The sequence below is a fragment of the Geotrypetes seraphini genome, chromosome 14 (assembly GCF_902459505.1).
Source record: "Geotrypetes seraphini chromosome 14, aGeoSer1.1, whole genome shotgun sequence".
NCBI classification, from domain to species: domain Eukaryota; kingdom Metazoa; phylum Chordata; class Amphibia; order Gymnophiona; family Dermophiidae; genus Geotrypetes; species Geotrypetes seraphini.
In genome coordinates this window covers 20851334-20877035 of record NC_047097.1, presented here as the reverse complement: position 1 = coordinate 20877035, position 25702 = coordinate 20851334, and the positions used below count along the sequence as shown (strand labels likewise).

Here is a 25702-nt window from a genome sequence, read left to right as displayed (position 1 = left end):
CTAAGGCCAGTACTGAGCAGACTTGGTGTAGATTGCAATTCAGTTTAGAATGGGCTTGGGGAAGGGGGTCCTAGATCAATGCAGCACAACAGTGTCAGTGCGATGAATCTGATTCAGCATTTCTGGGGAGTGATGCCTCTCCTACCCTCCCTTGTGTTGCCCCCTGGAGCAGCAGGGTGAGTCTGGGAAGCAGGTGGTGGTTGGCAGGAAGCTCAGGCCTGGGGGGAGGGAGGAGCTGCCACCAGAGCTTTTAGCTGCTAATCGAATATATGCATAAAGGTGATGCGAGCAATGAATTGCTGCCTGAAGCCCAGCCTCCCTGCAATAAAACAGCCATGATGAATCGTCCCAATCCAGTGCTTGGGACGGCTTCAGGAGCCCTAGCAATTTAGAACATGAGGTCGGTGCTGGGCACACTTTCACAGTCTGAATCCCACAAAAGTTTCAGATGGTTTGGATAAGTGAAGTGAGTTTATTTATCTAAAATATTTATTATCTGTCTAAATCCTAGGCGGCTTACTTCAGAAACTTTTCAAATTCAACCTTACCCTCCTTACTGGGGTGCATAACCAGCCACACGTTATTTGCAAACTTCTGACGTTTCTTGTATCTAAATGTCATCCTACAACCTTCACTGCCATACTCAAGATGTACCACATATTCAATCCATACCAATAGAAAATGATTTCTAGGACCAAAAAGACAGACTGAATTCTTGCATGTGATTTATTTCTCTTTCCTCTTGTCACTTTCATGTGAGAACAGAGAGTCATCCTATGAGCTGGGAGGGAATTCTACAAATTACAACGGCCAAAAAAGGACTCAACAGAAGAGGACAACAGTGCCCGGTACAAACAGGGGATGGGTGGATTAGGTGCCACTCCCCCCTCACCCATTGTACAAGACAGAAACCAGTTCATTCTACTGGTTTTTCAAAAAGGAAAAAAAAAATACCTGACAGATATGTGGAAGTACTCTCAAATTGAAATGTATTACCACCCCATCTGTATAGCACATTCCTTGGTTCCTCCTCTGTGGTCCACTTACGCATCCTATGATGTATATTAGAAAACGCAATTGTCATTTATTCACTACATTCAAGTCTCTGTAAGAGGTGTATTTTAGAAGGATTTGGCAACAGAAACGCAGCATAGATAAATATACAGTATATATATTAAAATATACAATTATAAATACCAACAGGTCTCTTAATATAGGTTCACAGTAACATTGGAATTCAAGGAAAATAAGGTAACATTAGAGTCCTTGCCCTGGGACTGAGATAGGAGCGAGGTGGAGTGCCCTTGAACATTAGAGATACTGTTGTGTATAACCACCTTTCTCTCTGCAACCCCTGTGGGGGTGGGGGTGGGGAGGGAATAGTAAACAAAGCGGAAGAAAAAGGAACAGAGAATAGTCAGGAGCTCAGTCTGTATGCCTCACGCGTGTGCTTCCGTTGCCTCCCTTAAGTTTCTTTTGATGCGTCTACCATGCGGCCTGCAAAGAATCAGGTGACTAGTCCTCCAAGAATTTGGTCATCAGCCAGTTGTCATCTGCAGCAGTCATGGAAGTTTGTCACTAGTGGATGAACATGCGATAACAGTAGAGGAGTAGTACAGGCTATATATGCAATGTCAGGCTAAGATATGCAGTAGCTGGTTTTACATGCGGTTATACTTATAACAAGTGGTGACAGGTTGTGGTAACAAGTAACATGCGGTGGTAGGTTAAAAATAAGTAGTAGCAGGTTGTAAATGCAGCTATACAGGGTCATAAGAAACAGGGACAAAGCTCAATCCTAATTCCAAAACTTGAATCTGACTCACTGACAACGCAACATCTGAAATATTGATAACAGATTAAATCATAAGAACATAAGCAGTGCCTCCGCCAGGTCAGACCATAGATCCATCCTGCCCAGCAGTCCGCTTCCGCGGCGGCCCAAACAGGTCACGACCTGTCTGAATCTCCAGAAGGGGTCCCCTTGCCACCTTGGTTTCCCATTTAAGTCCTAGCTTCCCATCGAAGTCCTAACCCTCCGGTCTTGCACATGCACGACCTGGTTGGGTTTCTATACTTATTACCTGGTTAGCTTTCTATACCTGTGATACATCCCAGCACCTCTCTCAGTATCCCACGATCCCTTTATCCCTCAGGAATCCGTCCAATCCCTGTTTGAATCCTTGTACCGTACTCTGCCTGATCACTTCCTCCGGTAGCGCATTCCAAATGTCCACGACCCTTTGGGTGAAAAAAAACTTCCTTGCATTTGTTTTGAACCTATCTCCCTTCAGTTTCTCTGAATGCCCCCTCGTACCTGTTGTCCCCTTCAGTCTGAAGAATCTGTCCCTATCCACCCTCTCTATGCCCCTCATGATCTTGAAGGTCTCTATCATATCTCCCCTGAGCCTCCTTTTTTCCAGAGAGAAGAGCCCCAGCCTATCCAACCTCTCGGCGTATGGGCAGTGTTCCAGCCCTCTTACCAGTTTGGTTGCTCTCCTTTGGACTCTCTCAAGTACCGCCATGTCCTTCTTGAGGTACGGCGACCAATATTGAACGCAGTATTCCAGATGTGGACGCACCATCGCTCGATACAATGGCATGATGACTTCCCGCGTCCTGGTTGTTATGCCCCTCTTTATGATGCCCAGCATCCTGTTGGCTTTTTTCGAGGCTGCTGCGCACTGTGCAGATGGCTTCAGTGATGCATCCACCAGCACACCCAAGTCCCTCTCAAGACCGCTGTCTCCCAACAATGCCCCCCCCCAATTTGTAGTTAAACAACGGATTCTTTTTCCCTATATGCATGACCTTACATTTTTCCACGTTAAAGCGCATTTGCCATTTGTTTGCCCAGTCTTCCAGCTTGTCCAGGTCCCTTTGCAGGTCCTCACACTCCTCCCTGGACCTAACTCTGCCGCACAGTTTGGTATCGTCTGCAAATTTTATAACCTCGCACTTTGCCTCCTTTTCTAGGTCATTGATGAATATGTTGAAGAGTAACGGCCCCAGCACCGATCCCTGTGGCACACCGCTCGTGACTCCCCGCCAGTCAGAATATTGGCCCTTTACTCCGACCCTCTGCAGTCTACCCGACAACCAGTGCTTGATCCATCTGTGCACATCCCCTCCCACCTCGGGCAATTCCTTTGTTCGGTCATCGGCGATCTTGCGTCACCCTTGCTCTGGTAAATGGTGGTTTGCATTGTTGTTGTTGCTCTTGAAACCCCGCTTTCCAATTACCCTACCTACAAAATCTACCATGACCACTGTTTGTTGGTGACTACTACAACATCCTCCACACTCTGATCCGATTCCTCCAATGAACCTTCAAAAGGTTTTCTATTGGCATCCGCTGATCGTTATTTTTTCATCCAGGGGTATATTGCGTTCATCTGATAATCATGCTCATCCCACTTGAAATTTTGATCTTGCCCTGCTTCAGCAAAAACTGGGGAAAACTTCACGTTCTGTAAAGACATGAATTTGAACACCAGAACATCTAATTTATGTATAACCACAGACTTTTTGATGCAATTATTTTATTTGGTAATCAATACAAATTATTTCCTTTTTTGTGGGAAAATATACCTTCAAACACAAGGGGTGTAACCATCTGTAGCCATGTTATATGTGGCTCGATTTGAAGAAAAATTTGTCTATGGTTCAGAGTAGTTTCAATATGTCAAAATTTGGAAGAAATTCCTGGATGATATCTTTTTTGTTTGGTCTGGAACACAGAATGAATTGATTTATCTACAGTGGATAAACGTGTATGACAATCATTTGCAATTTACGGCTCAACATCATTTGACTTCCATTGTTCATGTTCAAAAATGGAAATGCTTTAAATACTTCATTATATCACAAACCGGTGGATAGAAATGCATTTTTGCAGTTTGGAAGTTTTCATCCTTTTTCTCTCAAATCCTGCATACCAGTGGGTCAGTTTTTACATCTTTGTTAGATTTATTCATCCTTGGAGGATTTTAAAGTTTTGTCTAAGGATCTGGAGTCCTGATTTTTGGACTGTTGTTACCCTCCAAAAATCATTCATTAGGCATATAACCGAGCAAAATATACTCAGTGGGAACTATTGTTACAATATAAGAACAGACCACAAGGAGAGATGTTGAGAGATGTATTCCTCATTCACAATATAATTCAAAGATAATATCTATATGTATGAAATATTGGGAAATTATATACTTTCATGTTTTAAGGATCGACCAATTTTTTTTTTCTTTTTTCAGACATAAGAACATAGGGGAGATCTTGGTTTACAGAAGAATGGATTATCAGCTAGAGCGAATACCATTTGTAATTCTGCTTATGTTATATACTATGGGGCTCATAATTGAAAGAGAAAAACATCCCAAAACCGGCCTAAGTCGGCACTTGGATGAACATTTCTCAAAAACGTCCAAGTGCCAATACTAAAAACGGTTTTTGGACGTGTTTCTAAACGACCTAGGCCTTCATAGTGCTGCTGAACGACCAAAGTTAAACGGGGCGTTTTGGGAGGAGTGTCGAGGGCGGGAGTTGGGCGGGACGTGGGCCGGCTTAGACTTAGTCATACAGCATGTATAACCGAAAGTTATACAGCCCACGATCGACGGAACTTGGACGTTGTGACTTAGACCATGAAAAAGCTTTCAACATGGTGTTTTGGGCCCATCTCTTTGGGGTGCTGGAGTGTTTTGGATTTTGAGGTGACTTCCTTGCCTGGGTGCACGCCCTGTACTCTCATCCTATGTCACAATTGCTAGTGAACGGCGGAATCTCTGCTCCATTTCCTTTAGGTAGGGGCACTCGCCAGGGGTGTCCTCTCTCCCCCCTTCTTTTTCTCTTAGCCTTAGAGCCCTTGGTGATTCGTATACGTGGTGATCCTGAGTTGGAGGGCATGCGGGTGGGCTCTCAAGAGTTTCGCATCAGCATGTTTGCCAACGACATTCTGCTCTATGTCCAGCGTGCTGACCGCAACGTTCCTCATCTTATGTCCCTTATTCGGTTATATTCGGCTGGGGCACGGGCAGTGTGTCTGGGAGGGAATGCATGGATGGGAGAACATCTCAGGGGAGGAGACATAGGCATCCTGGGACTGTCGGCCAAGTCTCTTCCCTGAAGAAGCCCTTTCTGGAAACGTCAATCGCTCCTCCTAAACTTACTTGCTCCACTTCATCACTTCATCATGCTTCTATTCTTTTCTCTCCTCTCTTCTACCTTCCAAAGTATTTAGATCAATGCTGTCTTGTTAAAATGTTTATTTTATTTTTATTTTTCCTCTAACTCTACTTTTCACTTCTCTATTACCCTCCAGGTACTTTAGTTAGATTGTGAGCCTTCGGGACAGTAAGGGAATTTTTCAAGTACCTTTCTTATTTCTAATCTTAATGTATATTTTCTGTAAACCGCTTAGAACCTAACGGATGTAGCGGTATATAAGAAATAAATTACATTACATATGGGACTTTCTCTGGTCTTCGTATTAACTTCGACAAGATGGAGGCTCTGATTCTGTGTTCCCCTACCAAGGCTCCCTGTGTGTGCACCTTGGCATGAGCCTGGCACCACGAAAACTTAAATACTTAGGTATTACATTATACACTGACCCTGGTAAGGTGTATGCCGCCAACATTACTGCCATTATTGGGAAAATTAAAACTCTCTGTCACAAATGGCGCTCGTTGCCTCTCTCCCTCCTGGGCCGAGTTGCCCTAGTTAAGATGGTTCTGTTTCCGAAACTATTGTATCCTTTGCAGACTATCCCAGTGTGGCTAACGCGTGCTGATGAGATGCTTTATAGGTCGGTCATTTGGACCTTTATTTGGGGGGGGGAGAGCCGCTCGTATCAGCTTTTTGAAACTGTCTCAGAGTAGGGAGGGGGTGGCCTCGGTCTCCCAGATATTCGCGCTTATAATGCTGCAGCACTGCTTCGTTGGATATATGAACAGCTGATGTCCACCCAGCGTTACTCTCCCCCAGCTCTCTTTGCTGACTGCTGTAGTCGGAACTCCCGGGGAGCTGGGGCGGCTTTCTTTCCCTTTTTGTTGCCCTTTCGGAAGGCCTGGAGGTGGTGGCGTCTGTGACAGGGCCAAGTGCCCACTGCCTCTCCCTTCTTATCCCTCATTCATAATCCTGATTTTGCTCCTGGATTGCATGGCCTTACAGGGTTGAGGGGTTGGGCGAAGAGGGATGCCACCTTGGTTGCCATCCTTGCCGTGGGTGGGGGCCTCTTTCCCTCCTTACCACAATTGAGAGAAGCTTGGGATTTATCTCCTGCCCATTCATACACCTATATCCAAATTTGCCACTACTATCAATCGGTGCTTAGAGCTCATGGGGACCGCTGGAACTTGGGTAAATTGGACAAGATTTTTCTATCTACACCTGCTTCTTCCAACCAAACTTTCACATGGTATAATGCAGGCGGGGTGAGTCTGGGGGAGCCTTGCTTGTTACCACTGGCCCGGGAATGGTCCACTGACTTGAGGTTGGAGGTCACTATCCATGATCTCCATCTGTTTTTTTTCATTCCCTTTATCTGCATATTAAAGCCGCTTACCTTCAGGAAACCCAATTTAAACTACTACACCGGACCTACCTTACCAGGTCTCGGGAGCATGTTATGGGCCTCTGGGATACGAACCTCTGTCTTAATTGTAAGCTGCATCGTGGTACTTTTCTGCACTCTTTTTTTGATTGTACCAAATTGCAATTCTGGACACCCGTACGTGCCTGCTTACAAACTCTGTTTTATTGTGTTTTGCCCTGGACTACTCCAGCTCTATTGTTGGGAGATGTCCAGGAGTGGACCTGGACTGGCTTGGATCCACCCTCTTTGAAATTTGCTTTACATGCTATCTTGCTAGGGAAAAAACTTGTTTTACAGCACTGGGTCTCGGAGGATGCCCCCACCTATGCAATGTGGCTTGCCCTGTTGAAGCAGCAGGCCCGTTATGAACTGGACTCCTACTCCTCCCACCCACAGGACTCTTGAAAAGCGTATTGTGGATTGTGGACTGTGGAAATGCAAGAAAGGAAAAAGCTGCAAACTCAAGTGTATGTACACAAACGTAAGGAGCCTTACAAATAAGATGGGTGAATTAGAAGCCATAGCACAGAAAGATAACGTTGACATCATAGGCATCACGGAAACATGGTGAACTGAGGAAAACGTCTGGGACACTGTGCTACTGAGATACAAACTATACCGCAGAGACAGAGTGGTTCAAAAAGGTGGGGGCGTTGCCATATACAGTGGTACCTTGGATTACGAGCATAATCCTTTCCAGGAGCATGCTCGTAATCCAAAATGCTCGTTTATCAAAGCGAGTTTCCCCATAGGAAATAATGGAAACTCGCTTTGATACGTTCCCACCCTCCCACCGAGGCCAGCAGCGCTGCTCCCCCCGAAGGCCCCGCGATCCGGCACCCCCCCCCCCCCCCGCTGCCATCGGGCACCCCCCTGCAATCCGGCACCCCACCGCCGCCATCGGGCACCCCCCCCCACCGTGATTGGGCACCCTCCCCCCCCCAGCCGCAACCTGAAGTCCCCCAGAGCCCTTTTCTTACTTTAATGTAGCACCGGCATGCCGGCCTCCTCTTCTGTGCTGGCCTTGAGCATGTGCGCATGCTCAAGGCCTGCGAGTTCACGTTCTCTCCGACAGATAGACAAGGGCGATCCGGTCGACATTGTATATCTGGATTTTCAGAAGGCGTTCAACAAGGTTCCGCATGAACGACTACTTCGGAAAATTGCAAGCCATGGAATTGAGGGTGAAATACTCACGTGGATTAAAAACTGGCTGGAGCATAGGAAACGGAGAGTGGGGGTAAATGGACAATACTCGGACTGGAAGAGCATCACCAGTGGGGTGCCGCAGGGCTCGGTGCTTGGACCCGTGCTCTTTAACATCTTTATAAATGATCTGGACATAGGTACGACGAGCGAGGTGATTAAATTTGCGGATGATACGAAGTTATTCAGAGTAGTAAAGACGCAGGGGGATTGCGAAGATCTGCAACGTGACATAATCAAGATCGAGGAATGGGCATCGACATGGCAGATGAGGTTCAAATCTCATGCACGAATACAGGATGTCCGGGGCGGTACTTGGAGAGACCTCCCAGGAAAGGGACTTGGGAGTTCTGATATAAAAAGCTCTGGTTAAAGGTGGCATAGACTCCTTGGGCATCTGCAAAATTTCCTCAAAATATTTTTTCACCATATTAATTGGTGATATGTGGTGTTTTAGGAAAGTTCACCAATCTTAGATTTAGTCTATTGAAATTTTCAATAGTTTCTAATTTTTGATATACCCAAAGTTTATCTTTGACCAGTTCTTGTTGGTATTCCAAGATTTTTTCCTGCTCTTTTTCTACCTTTTGAAGACTCATGGAGTTGCTCGTGGTGTTTCCAACCTAGTTCTGGAGGAGAAGTAACCCTTCTGCAATTTTATCCAAACGTTGATTCACTGATTGTTCCATTTTCTCAATTGCTTTGCAAACCTTTCCCAGAGAGATAGCATCTCCTTCATACCTCTGGGGTGTATTAGTTCTACCCTCCAGCCTCATTTCAGATGACTTTCCATGCCCGGGCACACTTCCAAGAGTCCCCGGAGCAACCAGTGAGGTCGGAGCACTCAACGCTGAAGAAATCCCACCAATACCCGGGACCACCATCAGCACTTCGGCTTCGGCGCTCTGTGGTGTCTCTCTCAGTGCTGCCGGAAGTATTGGCCTCAGAGGAGTCTCGCGTTGGTTTGCCGGAGCGTCAGCTCCCCTCGCCATTCCCGAGTCACCCGAACCAACCATCTCAGCCACAGACTCAAAGAATTATCTCACAGAAGGTTGGGCAAAGGCTGGGCCAGCACTTTTCACAGGCAGGTGAGTTGGTGCTTTTACCAAACCCTTTCTTTTCTTGCCCATCATCGTCGGAGTTCTCAACATGTCTGACCTCCTAGCTGCTATCCTGCTTTGCCATTTTCCCAGTCCTTAAACAAGAACTGTGCTTGATTAATCTTGTTTTTAATGCCCTAGTTCAGGGCTGCTAAAATTCCGGTCAGGGCTGCCCAGTCCCACAATGGAGATCTACTGGCAGGCCAGGTTTTCAGGATATCCACAATGAATATGCATGAGAGAGATTTGCTTGCACTGCCTTCTTGGTATGCAAATCTCTCTCATGCATATTCATTGTGGATATCTTGAAAACCTGGCCTGCCAGTAGATCTCGAGGACCAGAATTGTGCAGCTCTGCCCTAGATGTTTGCTCAATGTAACAAAACTTACAGGGGCATTGGATTAAATATACCACTCCCCTAGTTTCACATGTGGACTCATGATGTAATTTATATGTTTTCCCTATTCTTTCACACTGAAAGGTGGTACCCTCAAGCATAATGGAGCACACAGAACATGTATCACACTTTCTATGTCCAAGGCTTCCTGCAGTTTCTCTCCTAGTCCAAACATCAGCAATATTTAACATATTGTGCAAATTCTAATTCTTTTGAAACTAAAAAAAAATTTCTACTATTGTTTAATGTCTCATGCACATTTAGTATTGAAAAGTGTTTCTTAATAATTGTACACATCTGCCTTGATTGTATGGTAAATTTTTTTGAATCTTTAAAATGTACTGTTTCAGAGCGGGTGAGTCTATCTAGATGTCGGGGGGATTTAAAGACACCTGAATCTTAGGTTGGCCGATGTACCTAAGGCCACACCCAGAGGAGGGACCTTAGGCACATGGGCCAGCCTAAGATTCTGGTTGGCCCAGGTGCCTAAGGCCCCTCCTATGGGCAGGGCCTTAGGGGCCTGGGCCAATCAGGTCTTAGGCCCCTCCCCAGTGCATCCCACAGGGAGGTCTGGGGGGGTTTGGGTGGGGATATGAGAGGTTCTAGGGGGGTGCGAGGGTCTGTATGGGGGTGGAGGGGAGTCCAAAGGCAGACTCGGTGATCTATGGAGAGGGGGGGGGTGTTTCCAGCAGGATGGATTGGGCATCCCTCCTACTGGCGATCTATGGGGGAAGGGTTTGCCGGGCAAGAGGGACTGGGTATCCCTCCTGCTGTGATAAGCTCAGTGGCCATGTTCACTTACAATATAGGCCAGCATTTCACTGGACTACACTGTACACATCTCTTGCTGGCCTAGGGAGACACGTATGGCCGCCTAAGGCTACTTCAGTTCCACACTACGTCCATGCCTAGCCTTTGGCGAGCTTAGGCAGGCTTGTGTGCCTCCCTAGGCTCCTGGAGGTGCCTCCAATGTAAGTGGCCTGCTTTGGGAGATTTTTTTTTTTTTTTTTAATATGTGTGTCCCGATTGGCTGGTTAGACAGTGGTAGGATGCCTACTGCTGCTTACAATTGGGACAACATTTATAGAATCCGGGCCTAAGTGTGGCGCAGTGGTTATTAATAATAATAATAATAATAATAACAGTTTATATACCGCAGGACCATGAAGTTCTATGCGGTTTACAATGATTAGAAATGTTACAGATTGAGTGAATAAACAAAGTTACAGTGATGTCTTGCTGCTTCATGTGTTTATGTGTTCTTGGTATCTAAATGTCACTTCCCTGTGTGTGTGTGTGTGTGTGCAGATTGCTTGTACATGCATATAACTATGAAGTAACACATATACAACTGATTTGTAAATGCCAAAAATATGCCCCAAAAATATGAAACTGTTTAAACTCGACAGTGATCTTAACCATATGAGATAATAAACACCTGTTACCATACAGTTTTTTGGAACCTCAGGCCACCACTCAGAGCTCAAACTCGTTCATTGCTCTAAGCTTTATGTGGAAGCTCCTCATTGGATCCTTTTATATTTTCTAACCTCTTTTTGCTTTTGTGATTAATTTTTTGTTTTTTCTTAAACAGTTTTATATAGACTCAAAGCTTAAAATATTAAGCACTACTTAGCTTGGTCTTTTAAGCTTTGAGTCTATATAAAGCTGTTTAAGAAAAAACAAAAAATTAATCACAAAAGCAAAAAGAGGTTAGAAAATATAAAAGGATCCAATGAGGAGCTTCCACATAAAGCTTAGAGCAATGAACGAGTTTGAGCTCTGAGTGGTGGCCTGAGGTTCCAAAAAACTGTATGGTAACAGGTGTTTATTATCTCAGATGGTTAAGATCACTGTCGAGTTTAAACAGTATATTATTGAAAAAATCACCTAAAAAATATCACATAATAATTGTGCATTGTAAGCTTAGCCAAAAATATGAAAAGCACAAAAAAATTCACATAACTCTTGTTTAAAATGAAGTCTAACCAATTGTTTTCTGGACACACACACACACACACATAATGATGACATGTATTGTACTGTGGAGGAACGTGGCTGGTTAAAGCAGCTTTTTCTCCTCTGATTTTCTAGAATTGGGGAGACCTGACTAAAGAAAATGTCGACCAGTGTATCCTGGAAATTCTGATAGCTGCACCTGACTCTTTGTCTGTGTCAGTCTTCTTCATGCTAATGCTGATTGCAAACCATCCTGGCGTTGAAGCGCAGCTGTTGGACGAAATCCACAATGTTCTCGGTGAGGATTGCTTTGAGAAGTTTTGAAACTCTTTTTCATTTAAACTAAAGCAATAAGATAATTGAATTGAAGTTGGTGGGGTAATGTTTAGGTTTCTTGGAATATTGATAAATTTTTATTGGACAAACTTAATACATTTCATGACTAGCTTTTGGAAGCTGACACACCCTTTTCTAGAAGAAACTGGAAGCTGGGGGACTAATGGGGCTCATAAGGGAATTTCTAAGTACCTATCTTACTTATAATTTTAATGCACCAATATATTCATTGTAACCCGTTCTGGGCTCTTTTGGGAGGACGGGCTAAAAAATCGAATAAATAAATAAATAAATAAATAATAAAAAAATATAAATGCCCAAAAAGTGTTCTAAATTCGCACTTGGTCGTCCTAATTGCCAGGACGTCAAAGTGCCTATAATCGAAACCACCTTTCTGGACATCTAGCGAGGTAGTCCAGCCACTGTGTATCCAGAGCTCGAGATGGGCATGGTGGAGGCATGTTATGGGTGGGATTTTGGGCATTCATAAGGGCAGGTTAGACTTGGATGTTTTGATGTGATAATTGAATCTTTTCAGTGGATCCAGAACACTGCGGCTAGGTTGATCTTCGCAAAAAGCAAATTCGATCATGTTTCCCCGCTTCTGTCAAAACTTCACTGGCTTCTGGTGATTCTTAGGATTCACTTTAAATGTACCTGCCTAATTTTCAAGATCCTATATGGCATTCTTCCTCCCCTAATCCCACTATCCTGGAATTCTTTGAGACCTGACACTACCAGATCTGCCCACATACTCAAACTATCTTTCCCCTTGTTAAAAGGTGTCATGTATGCAGGTAAATTAGGGAAATCCCTTTTCTTCAAATTCACTGAGCTTTGGAATAACCTCCCTGCCCCGCTGCTAAGACCACTTTTTATTTTTTTGCTATCGTTCTCTTAGTCTTCTGTCAATGGCTAGCTGGGCTTAAATCCTGTTCTAACTCACAATCCCACCCTCCCCCCCCCTTTTTACTAAGCCACAGTAGAGGTTTCTACTAAGACACAGAGCACTATATGCTCCAATACTGCTCCGACGCTCATATGAACGTCAGAGCAGCGTCGGAACATTTAGCGCACCGGGCCATGTTAGAAACCTCTATAGTGGCTCAGCAAAAAAAAAAAGGGGGGGGGGAACATGCATTGTAGATATCCTGCAAATGATACTTGTTTGGGTATGTTGCAAGGACTGAGTTGGCAACCCCTTTGATATGAAAGGGTGCTGTCAAGGTTAGGTTACTGGGGAAATCTTTTAAAAATAAATGATTTTGGTATCCTAATATTATATTTGATTTCACTTTGGTGATACCCTGCATTTGGTGGGTGAAGAGCGATTTTTAATATTTTCATTTTTAAAAATGTGTAGTTAAAACGTGGTTGCACTACACCAGTGTCTCTCAAACTTTCTCAAGCCGGGGCACACTAAAGGTAGTGGCCATGGCTTGAGGCACCCAGAAGTGTGCGGGAGTCGGCATGATGACAACACACACATGGAGTAATGGGAAGATTGGGTGACTTGCTCAAGTCACCCAATCTTCCCATTACTCCAGGTACATTAGATAGATTGTGAGCCTGCCAGGACAGACAGGGGAAAATGCTTGAGTACCTGAATTAATTCATATAAACTGTTCTGAGCTCCCCTGGGAGAACAGTATAGAAAATTGAATAAATAGTGTGAAAAGCTTCAGTCTCTAATAACTAGAGCTGGTATTGTGACCTCATAATGTCTCATTCTGTCAATGCCTAAGAACCAGCCTCATCAGTGATGTCACAATGGTTTGACTGCCCTTTACTCGGCTCACTTGTACTACATTTTGATTTTTAGTGGTGCAGTGGTTAAAGCTACAGCCTCAGCACCCCGAGATTGTGGCTTCAAACCCATGCTGCTCCTTGTGACCCTGGGCAAGTCACAACCATTGTTCCAGGTCTGCTGGGACAGACAGGGGAAAATGCTTGAGTACCTGAATTAATTCACATAAACTGTTCTGTGCTCCCCTGAAAAAATGGTATAGAAAATTGGATAAATAAATAAGTGAAAACTATCCAAACTACACTATAATACAGAGATGGGTCTAGTGGTGCTCTGGTGATTTATATTATAGGGCTCAATTCTTTATCTCCAGCTGAAAATAGGAATCTAATTTATGTGCTTAGGGGGGGAATTTATCAATATGTGCTACTGTTACGACAAGTTATTTTAGCACAAGGTCTAATTGCATATATGGAGGCTGACAGAGAACTGACAACCTTTTGTCTGGGGAGGGATGAAGGTCCAGCCCAGGAGGAAATAGAGACTAATGTCTAAATTGGAATGGTTCAGATGTATCTAATTGATTTCCAGACTTTTTTGGTTCAACTCTGACTTGTGTGTGTATTGGGGGGGAGGAGGGGGGAATTAATGCTTCCAGGAGATAGTGCCTGACATGGCTGTGTTTCACCAACAAGGTTGCATCAGGGGCATGCAACCAACTGGTGGCACACAGCAGCTTCCACAAGTGCTAAAAAAAAAAAAGGATCCTGGGTTCGTTGCAACTGAGCACTATCTCCTGAAAGCATTAATTAAAAACCACTTTTCTTCACATGGTCTTCTTCTTGTCTTCTGTTCCACATTGGATCGAGTAGACAGCTGACTTGTTTCTTTACCCCTAAGAACATAAGAATAGTCTTACTGGGTCAGATCAATGGTCCATCAAGTCCAGTAGCCTGTTCTCATGGCGGCCAATCTAGGTCCCTAGTACCTGGCCAAAACCCAAGGAGTCTTTCTCAATAACAGACTGTGGACTTTTCCTCCAGGAAATTGTCCAAACCTTTCTTAAAACCAGCTATGCTATCTGCTCTTACCACAACCTCTGAGTGAAAAAAACATTTCCCTGTAACGTCATCTTTGTAATTTTTGATGGAGTGAAAAATTGATCCACTCAGGATTTTGTGAATTTTAATCATATCTCCCCTCAGCCATCTCTTTTCCAAGCTGAAGAGCCTGCAGTGTTTGGATTAAATCCAAACTGATTTATCCATCACTACTGCATTATTGCTAAAATAATAAAAAAGGAAGGTTAAAAAGCTGGTAAACTGTAAATAATCCAAGGGATGATGGAGTCAAATGATTTCCACACTGTCCTCTTCTAAAATGGCACCACCTGACCTGAAGCAGTAGTCATGCAACACTAACACTAGGGGTCAGACTACCAAATAAGTGCGCAGATATTCAGCTGCTATCCACATAAATTTATTGGACCATATAGCATTCCTAAGTTTAAAGTATTCATTTCATTTTAAAATTGTACATTCAGTGGTCCTGCCAAAATAGATAGGGCTGCACGATATCAGACATAAAGATAAGTGGATAAGTGACCCTCTTATCATGCATTGGCTGTGTTTTTGAATATTGTCCCAAGGATCCCAAATCCAGCTGAAAATAGGAATCTAATTTATGTGCTTAGGGGGGAATTTATCAATATGTTCTACTGTTAACGACAGGTTATTTTAGCACAAGTCGTGCTATTTTAGCACAAGGTCTAATTGCATAAAATTGGCCCCGGTGCTACAATAGCACAACTTGTAAAATAACCCATCTTAACACATTGATATATTCCCCCCTTAATGTACATGTACATGCTCAGTTATGGTTATGATTATGGTTTATTGATTTTTATTCCCCCAGAGTACAAAATACACAGATAAAATGCAATATATAAAACTAAAAATCAAGCATATAAAAGTATTCAGTAATTTGGGAACAATTTCCAAAAGTCTGCAGATACTGTTCCTAGTGGATTTTGCACCAGTTGTGAAAAGGGAAGGCATAAAAGTGGGAAAATACCCATAGAGAAAGTAATGAACTGCTTTACATGCATTTGCATGTTTTGCACTATGGGGTAACTTATTTAGCACTGCATTGGAACAAGAAATCCAGTGTTAGTACACTTTAATTCTCAGCAAGCGGGTATAATGTGGGTTATTGCCCTAATGCATCTTAATAATTGACCACAGTATGCCAGCTAATATGCAGCTACTTTTTTTCTTCAAAACAACGCCCATTGTTCTCAAAATGCAAAACTACTTTAGCTATTTTTGCGATTTTCATCTTATCCCTGTCCTTGGGATAAATCTGTGCATTGTAGAACAGCTCGTGTTCTTTTACCTGCAGGAGGCTAAGCAATTTTCAATAAAAAGCTTTTTTTAAATAGCTTTAGAGAAATTGCTCTGTTAGCTGGATAAAGTCTAGTGAATATTAGCAAACAAATTCACAAACTAACGTGTTCATGATGTTACTGGCAAGCCAAAAGAGGACATAGTCACTCACCCACTGATTAAGATCTTTGTAAACACCAACATTATAGAATTAGTCAGAGCCTACCCAGCTGCACTGCTGTACACGTTGTCTAGTCCTACTTATGTCCTGTCAACTTGTTTTCTTCTGCAGCAACATTTCGTAATGCAGTGCTTCATCCCACTGGAATTTTAGATTTGTAATAAATATTGTTAGGTGCCGTAGACTAGTGTTCGAGTTCTAGCGACTTGATAATGGATATCAAGTTTTCCTGGCAGAATACAGAAGTAAACGACCAGGCCTTCTGTGCAGTATAAATTCGATGTTGTCATCGTTGTCGCATCAAACGCGATCCTCCGCCTCCATATGGATAGTAGCATCATTAGTCTGACATGTCCGTTGAAACCTGTCCATCTTGGGAGACCCTGCTGGTAGTGAAACTGATGACGGCATAGTTTGCAGCTTCACAGATGCGAGCAAGCCCCAGTGGCATGACAAGCCCATGTAAAATAAAGAACAGGGAACAGAAACCCCACGTAAGACTTTTGAGTACCCTGGTTCTCGAGCTTTGGACGTCTTTACGAGTCATACATATGCTGACAAGTTTTTTCAAGACCAATTGACACACCCCTGAGGCAGGCCTCCAGCTGGAGGCCGAAACACGGACCATGTCGGGTCATCAACTGGATCCTTTTATAACAAGGACATTATAACTATAGGACTTTTTATTCATGCATATTAATTCATTGGTTTCTACATAAAATTGATCTTGAGTATATAGAAATAAAGGATTGTTTATTTCAAGGTTGATGTTCTATCCCACTCACGACAAGCCCGTGTACCATGATTGGAGATAATAAATATTATCCCCCCAATATTCAGATCAAGTTCGTTAAACTTGATATACCGCCTAATTGCCAATGCAAATCAAGCAGTTTACAATTAAAAACATAAAGGCCCATATTCTACCAGTGCCTAACGTGGAAAAAGCCATTTAAACATGATTAAAATCACTAGCACTGATAAAGAAAGTATGTTACAAATTAAGATTGTTGAGCAGGCTTTACCATTATCTTTCATAGAAAGATTTCAGAAACGTAATTCAAGCGATAATTTTGTCAACCATTGATTACTGCAACCATTGTTTTGCTGGGAGTCCCATCAACTGTTTTACACTACTTGCAGGTGACTCAAAATTTGATTGTGACAATTTTATTTAGGCTGGGAAGTAGTGATCATGTATCAGGTTACTACCTTAAGCTTAGTGCTCTTTTTTTTTTTTTTTTTTTTTAAGCATGAAGGCCCAGATTCTATAAATGGTGTCCCGATTGTAGGCAGTGGTAGGCATCCTACGGCTGTCTAACCAGCCAATCGGGAAGCACGTTTTTTTAAAAAAAAGTTCCCATGGGAAAAAACCTACCTCATATTCCATAGAGTCTAATATACCAAAGCTATCTAAGAGAAAAATGATGTGTTTTACAATAATGTTCTGGAAAAATAAAAGATTCTTTTTTTGTGTAGGTGATCGAGATATACAGAGTGATGATATACCAAAATTAAAGGTTGTGGAGAATTTTATTTATGAAAGTATAAGATACCAGCCAGTTGTGGACTTCGTCATGCGTAAGGCTTTAGCTGATGATGTCATTGAAGGCTACCATGTAAAAAAGGGAACCAATATCATTTTGAACCTTGGACGCATGCATAAGTTAGAATTTTTCCCAAAGCCAAATGAATTTACCCTGAAAAATTTTGAGAAACCGGTAAGTTCTCTTTCCTTTTAATGTACTATTATTTATCATCGTAAAGTACCATCACTGTACCAGTGGTCCACAGATTAAGGGTCAGTTAAAAAAAAAAAGAAAACAAAAAACTTGGGGGGAAATTCTATATAAGGCATCAAAACATAGGTGCCTAAATAAATAGGCACCTAACTTAATTAGTAAATTGGCTTCAATTATGAGCTTTAACAAGCTCATAATTGAAAAAAGTAAAATTTAATTGGGTGATCGGCACCTAGCATATTGAGTGGTGGAGAAGGACTTAGGTGCTGCTAGGTGTGATTGTGTAAAGAACGTAAGCGTAGAGTTACCAGAAGTCTGGATTTCCCTGGACATGTCCTCCTTTTGAGGACATGTCCGAGCATCCGAATGGCTTTTCAAAACCCGTCTGGACTCCCGAACATGTCCTCAAAAGAGGGACATGTCTGGGGAAATCCAGACTTCTGGTAACCCTAGGTGAGTATTTAACTGAAATTTTGTAAATTTGGATGCATAAGTTTCAAGTTTCAAGTTTAATAATCGTTTGATTAATCGCTTAATCGTATTTCAAAGCGATGAACAAATTAAAATTACAATTTCTGGGAAACAATACATGACAGAACAATACATATTAACATACAAAATTAAAAAAATTACCATTACAAACTTATAAACACAAGGAAGGGGGGGGGAGATGAAATACAAAATCATTATAGAAAAGTAGAACAAAAAAGGAAAAATACAAAATGAGTAACAAAAAAAAAACCAGTATAATATAGTACAATAAAATAATCTGAGCTGCGATGAGTTTCGTTAATTATCAAAAGCGTCTTTAAAGAGAAATGTTTTTAAGTTACTTTTGAATTTCTCAAGATTCTGCTCTTCCCTTAAATAAATTGGAAGGGCGTTCCATAGCTGAGGTGCAGTAACGGATAAAATAAATTGTCGTCTTGTATTGATGACCTTTAGGGATGGAATAGTTAGTAAATTCTGTTCATTGGATCTCAGGGTTCTGATTGTAGATATTAAAATGATTTAACCAGGTAGAGAGGCTCTGGCCTGGTTACATTGTGGTGACTAGGTCAAACCTCAATATTCAATAGTGCCACTGAATATACGAGGATAAAGCAGGATACAAAAATCCGTTATTAGCAGCAGTATTATTAATATTATCCAGATTTTCAGCACAGATAATACCACTGAAAATCTTCACACATCACTCTTTGCCAGGTCCAGATCATGAGTTGGAGTTACTTGGGGACCATCAACATTCAATACTAATATCCAGATAGCTATCCAGATAACTTATGACATCAAAAAAGCTGTTCTAAGTTATCCAGATAACAGCATTGATTACATAGAAACATAGAAAGTGACGGCAGATAAGGGCCAAGGCCCATCAAGTCTGCCCACACCAATGACCCTCCCCTACCTCCCTTTGTGAAGAGATCCCACCTGTCGATCCCATTTAGTCTTAAAATCAGGCACACTGCTGGCCTCAATTGCCTGTATCGGAAGACCATTCCATCGATCCACCACCCTCTCGGTGAAGAAGTATTTCCTGGTGTCCCCTGATTTTCCACGGAATAGAAACATAGAACATTACTACCCTTATCCAGGTAATTCTCGGAGTTGCTCATTATACCTCAATATATATTCAAAGCTGGTTATATGTCTGGATATTGCAACTGAATATCTGGGTATAACTTTAGCACAGTAGCTGACACTTTCCAACAAACACTGACCACTGTGGCTGAATACTGGGAGTGGGGGAATCATTCGTAATACAATTGTAATGTATAAATTTTCTTGGTAATATTACAGACTCTTGCATATGCTTTGACATTATTGTTTCAGTAGTGTTATAGCATTCAGAGAAAGCTAAGTCAAGAGATTTCTTGTAATGAAATAAAATATTTTCTCTCAAAGCTTTCCTAAAATAATGTTTTAAAAAGAGGAGCGATAAGGACCAAGGGAGGGGTGATAACTCTGAAGCACAGCCTTGTTGGGTCATCTTGAGCGCCTTGGACCAATTTGTTGATATATTTCAACCTGATTTAAATCAAGGGAAAAAAGACCTCAAAATACCCCTAAAGTGTGATCAATGAAGTCACAAATATTTCGGGGTTAGGTATCATCACCGGTCAAAAACCCTTGAAATTTTTAATATTTTTACTTTTAATTGATTTTTAATGTTTTAAAATATTTTTTTCTATTAATATAAGTATAGTGTATATCTGTTTCATATTTGTATTTTCCTTCTCTGAACAAGTGAGCATGTAAATGACCAGCAACTATTGGTTCAATACCAAAATAATTGTCATGCTTATATTTGAATATTTGGTAAACTTGTTTTGCATCCCAAAGGATGACAACTGACGTTATTGCTCTGATGGTGCTTTGAAACTGGATTTAACAGATATTCTCGATTGTTAAATTTTGCTTTTGTATATGCTAATTTGATGTTTCTTCGGTTGTAACCTCTATTAAGGAACTTTTCTTTCAATGATTTGGATTGATGTTTAAAATCTTTCTCATCGCTACATATACGTTTATATCGTAGGAATTGAGAATATGGTAAACTTGTTTTGCATCCCAAGTATTCTTCGATTGTTGAGCGGTTTGATTGCATATTACTGCTTTTCATTTAAATATCATTAAGTTTTAAGCTTTTCCGAGTATCATTATGGACAGCAAATTTTAATACATTTAAAAAGAAATTAAACTTGTAGCTACAGTTTAAAACACCTTTTTTCTGTCAAATTTTGAGTCGGCTTAATGGTAACTAAATGTTATGGATCGATGACTTATTTTAAACATTTAAGGTTCAAATCATTGTACATAAAATGAGTGTTCATACATTTATCAACATTTGAACATAAAAACACACATATCAAGCAATTGTTTCAAAAAAATAGAGCAGTTTTGTATCCAGCGTTTTGATTGGCTAACAAAACCACAGCGTTCTGTTTAAATACGGGCGCCATTTTACTCACTTTATACAATTCTTTGTGACGTCTATGAAAGTCTCACCAACGGCAAGTATTATAATGTTGTTAAATGGCTAGATTGAAAGTACTGCCGTTTGTTTTAAGATTATCAAGTTCTATGAGATCTTTAGTATTTAGTGTAGTTAGTAGTTTTCAACATAAATGATTGTTGCAAACGAGTAATTGTGTTTGTAGCCATATTTGTAACACTCAAAATGTATTTAACTTATGGATACATTTATCTGCCTGAGACACTCTTAAATTGTTACAAATGAACACAGAGTTTGTAGTCATTTTTGTAACATCTAAATTATATTTCAACCAAAAGTTCAACTCAGACACATTTAAATTTATGGAGACAATACTTTAATGATAAACATGACATAAATAAAGAAAATCTATATACATAACATCACAGATTAAATTACAGTTTTAACAATAGTATACTGGGTGCTTAATGTTTTTCATTAATGATTTATTTAGTACAATATAGTATATAATGTATATTTTTGTATATTTTTCTTCTGTTCAAAGATCTTTGAGCAAAGTGGAAAACTAACTGGCAATTCAACAAGCCTTTTCATTACCCCTGAAGAAGCCCATCAGTGCGAAACGGACCGGGCCCCCATTGGGTTATTAAAGATAAGTGCTTATTATTATTCAAATATAAGCATGACAATTATTTTGGTATTGAACCAATAGTTGCTGGTCATTTACATGCTCACTTGTTCAGAGAAGGAAAATACAAATATGAAACAGATATACACTATACTTATATTAATAGAAAAAAATATTTTAAAACATTAAAAATCAATTAAAAGTAAAAATATTAAAAATTTCAAGGGTTTTTGACCGGTGATGATACCTAACCCCGAAATATTTGTGACTTCATTGATCACACTTTAGGGGTATTTTGAGGTCTTTTTTCCCTTGATTTAAATTACGTTGTATACATCACTAGTGCTCCATCTATTTTTGCTACATTATATGATTATTTGGACACTATTTTGTTTTCCATTCTTTTATTCAGTATATTTCAACCTAACATAAATCTTTTGAATCCTAGTAGACTCCTGAGTTGTTTATCATCCCTTCCCTTTGTTGTCACCACTTCTCTTTCTCATCTTTGTTCCTGCAGGGATCCTTTCTCTTTTTCTTTGCCAAAATAATTTTTGCCAGATATCTTTTTCTATAAAATGTTCTTATTGTTGTACAACTAATAGCATTTTTACCATTTCTTTGAGTGCATATGATAAATTGTTTTGACGACTCCTGCAGGTTCCTTATCGTTACTTTCAGCCATTTGGCTCTGGTCCTCGTGCCTGTGCAGGCAAGTATATCTCGATGGTGATGATGAAATCAATCCTGGTGACCCTGTTAAAGAGATACAGAGTGCAGACAGTGAGAGGACAATGTCTGGAAAGCCTTCAGAAGAACAATGATTTATCCATACATCCTAAAGAAACACAGTCCTGTCTGGAAATGGTTTTTCTTCCAAGAAGTGTGGAAAATTGCAAGGCTAGTAAAAGAACAGAACTGAACGGGCTTTAAATATATATTTAAACACAATGCCACATGTTATATAAGTTTTAATTCTAAGAGATTTCATTTTAATATTAATACTACTACTGTTCTCTTCAGGATCACATCCATAAGAAATATAGAGGTCAATTTTCAAAGCAATTTTTATGGATTAGAAGTATTTAACCCACATTACTTGGTTACATAAAAATTGTGTGCCCTTGATGAGGCTTCAAATTTACAGATTCTTCTACAATGAGAAGACTTTCAGCCATGTTGAATGGAGGTTTTGTTGAGTCGTGTTTAGGTTACGTTAACGACCTGTTCAAATTTTTGCATGTACTTTTCCAATGAGATTCTACTCGGAGTAAAAGCATGGGAGAGTGGACATAGGTGTTTTGTGCCAGCCACAAGCTTCAGAATAAAACAATATACATGTTTCCAGGTGAGCCCTGAAATAAAAAACGCACCTGCTCTTCATTGTAATGTGCACTGTTGGATTTGAGATTTAATTGCAAAGCTGGTCCCCAGAGGGCTTACAGTTGAGCCATTTTCAAAGTGCTCATCTAGGTTCTTTAAAACTGGTTTAAACAGAAGGGGTAAAAAGTCTCCAGAGGCTTTGTAGTAACACAAGCAGTTTGAACATTGCGCTGGATGTATATATGTATTTGTATCAATACATTTTACATGCATATTTTACATGTACTGTACTGTATTTATAAGTCTTGAGTCTTTCAAAGTGTCAAGTATCAAACTAGCGGCAACATTTTGTCATTTTCATTGTGCTTTTTGAATGTATTGCTTTTCAAACTTGCTCTTTTACATTCATGTTTTTGCTATGAAAGTATTTATTCAGTTTGCTAGGGCATCAAAACCAGCATTTTAAGTAGCCCCTAAAGGTACAGTGATTAGGTTCCTTATGGGCAGCATGCCATGATGGAAACAAAATAGAAATTGTCCGCAAAATTTCCAATTTCAGTTTGTTAATAAAATGAAACAGAAATGGAGTTATAGACATTTTCATTCTGCTTTAAAATAAACTTTGATCCAAACCAGACAGGACTTCTTATGACCCTCCAGCCACGCCTAGCTAGTCATACTATCACTGGACTTCGCAGGACGATCTCCAGTCATTCATACCCATCACTGTGTGCTGGACTATGGTGCGGCTAATTGAAGAGTGATGCATTTGAAATGCTGCCATACAACATAATGCCACAGGCCAACAGGAGGCCAACACCTAGTTAAAAGGTAGATTTCCAAATGATGTCAGTCTCCAGTCAGTTGATACCTTTGTATGCACACATAAGGTGAGAGACCTGAGGGATCTGGAGAGGACTTGGGATGGTTATATGTATTTATTGATTGAATTTTTTTGTTTTATTTGTGTGGACAACCCAGTCAGATATTTTTTGTTGTTTGTTTCATTTTGTTAATTTGAAACAAGTAAAAAAAAAATTAAAGCCAGATACAAAGCACAATTTAAAAAAATCAAAATGACAAAATTTCATACACAGTCGTAATGATTTCACAAGTCCAATATCAAAAGTACTAGTTAGACCAGTCCAGTGTGTACACAGTTTGAAGTCTAGTAAGTCTAGTAAGTGCTCTTCAAAGCTTTCATAGGCACCCAAACACCCACCCATCACTGAGGAAAGAATGATGGCACGTCACCCATTGTGTTTCTTTATTTTCAATAATAAATACCCAGCAGATGATAAGACAAGAAACACAATGATAAATGTTTTGGACCCTAAGGACCATATTTTATAAGTGGTGTCCTAAGTTAGGCGGTGATAAGAATAGCCTTACTGGGTCAGACCAATGGTCCATCAAGCCCAGTAGCCCGTTCTTACATTGTCCAATCCAGGTCACTAGTACCTGGCCAAAACCCTGCTATACTGTAAAACACAACAATCACAACAACTTCAAGCTAGGGCCAACCCTTAAACCATTAATCAGCAATCCCATGTTACATGGGGTCTAAATTTGCCTCACACAAACAAAAGAGAATAACTCAAAACAATATCATAAAAGTCATGCTCAAAAACAGTTATTTTGTAAGTGTGGTGCAGTGGTTAGAGCCACAGCCTCAGCACCCTCAGGCTGTAGGTTCAAATCCCACACTGCTCCCTGTGATCCTATTGCCGACTAACTTAGGGTCCTTTTAGTAAGGCATGCTAGCCATTTTAGTGTGCGCTAAATCAGTGTTCTTCAACCACCGGTCCATGGACCAGTGCCGGTCCACAGGGCCAGCATGTGCATCAGGCCCAAAACAGTGTTCTTCAACCACCGATCCACAGTGCGATCGATGCAGCGTTATCTTCGAGCCAGCTCCCTCTTCCTAACTGATTCAGTGCACAAAGCCCGGGCAATGGCTCCTACGGGCATCCTGCGCCTGAACCAGAAGCCTTCTCCTGACTTTGCAACATCAGAGGGAAGGCTTCTAGATGAGGCAAGGTGCAATTAGTACTATTATGGGGGCGGTGTTTGGGGTGGAGATTGGGTAGAGATGGGCGTGGTCTGGCCCACAACTTGCTGATCCACGGACCGATGCCGGTCCACAGAATAATTATTTTATTTCTGCTGGTCCATGGGTGTAAAAAGGTTGAAAAGCACTGCGCTAAATATTAGCGCGTGCTAAATGCTAATGCGCTCATAGACTATAATGGACGTGTTAGCGTTTAGCACAACCTAAAATGGCTATCGCACCTTAGTAAAAGGACCCCCCTTAATTGGTAAAGCCATTAAAAATGATTAAAAAGAGATTATTTAAAAAATGTAGGCGCCCCTAGGCGCCTCTAAAAATGGCACCTTGATTGTATCTAAGGAGGTATAATATGAATAAATATATGATATATTTTATATAGGTATGCATAAGTAGGTATATATAAGCAGGTAAATTGATTATTTATTATAGGTGGAAATAAGAAAGAGGATTGATTAGGGTCTGAGGACTGTATTGACAACCAATTCAGAAAACAGAACATAAATAAAGTGATCATTTTATGAAAATCTGTTTAGAAATTCCTTATTTTTATATTTTGTAAATTTTGCAAATTTTACAATATTACAAGCATAACATTTGTTTGCTTGTTCGTTTTTTGTACGCAGAGAAAATGTGAATTATATTTGTTGCTTTTTTTTTTTTTCCCAAAGAGGTTAAGGCAGAGGACTTGAAAATATGCAATGTCACCTCAGTAACAACCACAGAAAAAGAGACAAAATATAGTGCAAAATGTAAAAAGCAGATATAAATTCTCAAAACGGACACATTTTGATCACGAAGGGCTCCTTTTACCAAGCTACATTAGCGTTTTTTAGTGCACGCAGCATTTTAGCGTGCGCTAAACCCACGCTATGCAGCTAGAACTAATGCCAGCTCCATGCTGGCGTTAGCGTCTAGTGCGCGGGGCAATTTAGCACGCGCCAGTCCACACGTTAATGCCCTAAACGCGGCTTAGTAAAAGGAGCCCTAAATTAAAAATAAAATCATTTCTCCTGCCTTTTGTTGTCTGGTGATTTCATGAGTCTCTGGTTACAATTATTTAATACATTTTTATAAAA

General features: G+C 40.8%; 1 protein-coding gene across 2 annotated transcripts in view; it reads left to right on the top strand.

The window, feature by feature from the left end:
* LOC117348588 (aromatase 3-like) overlaps positions 1-24294 on the top strand; it is a 70774-nt gene extending 46480 nt beyond the window's left edge. For both annotated transcript variants that reach the window (XM_033920888.1, XM_033920887.1), the window contains exons 2-4: positions 11394-11556; positions 17386-17627; positions 21893-24294. In XM_033920888.1, the coding sequence (XP_033776779.1) occupies positions 11394-11556; positions 17386-17627; positions 21893-22165 (678 nt within the window). In that variant the 3' untranslated portion in view covers positions 22166-24294. The remainder of the gene's footprint in view (positions 1-11393; positions 11557-17385; positions 17628-21892) is intronic.
* Positions 24295-25702: the final 1408 nt, after the last annotated feature.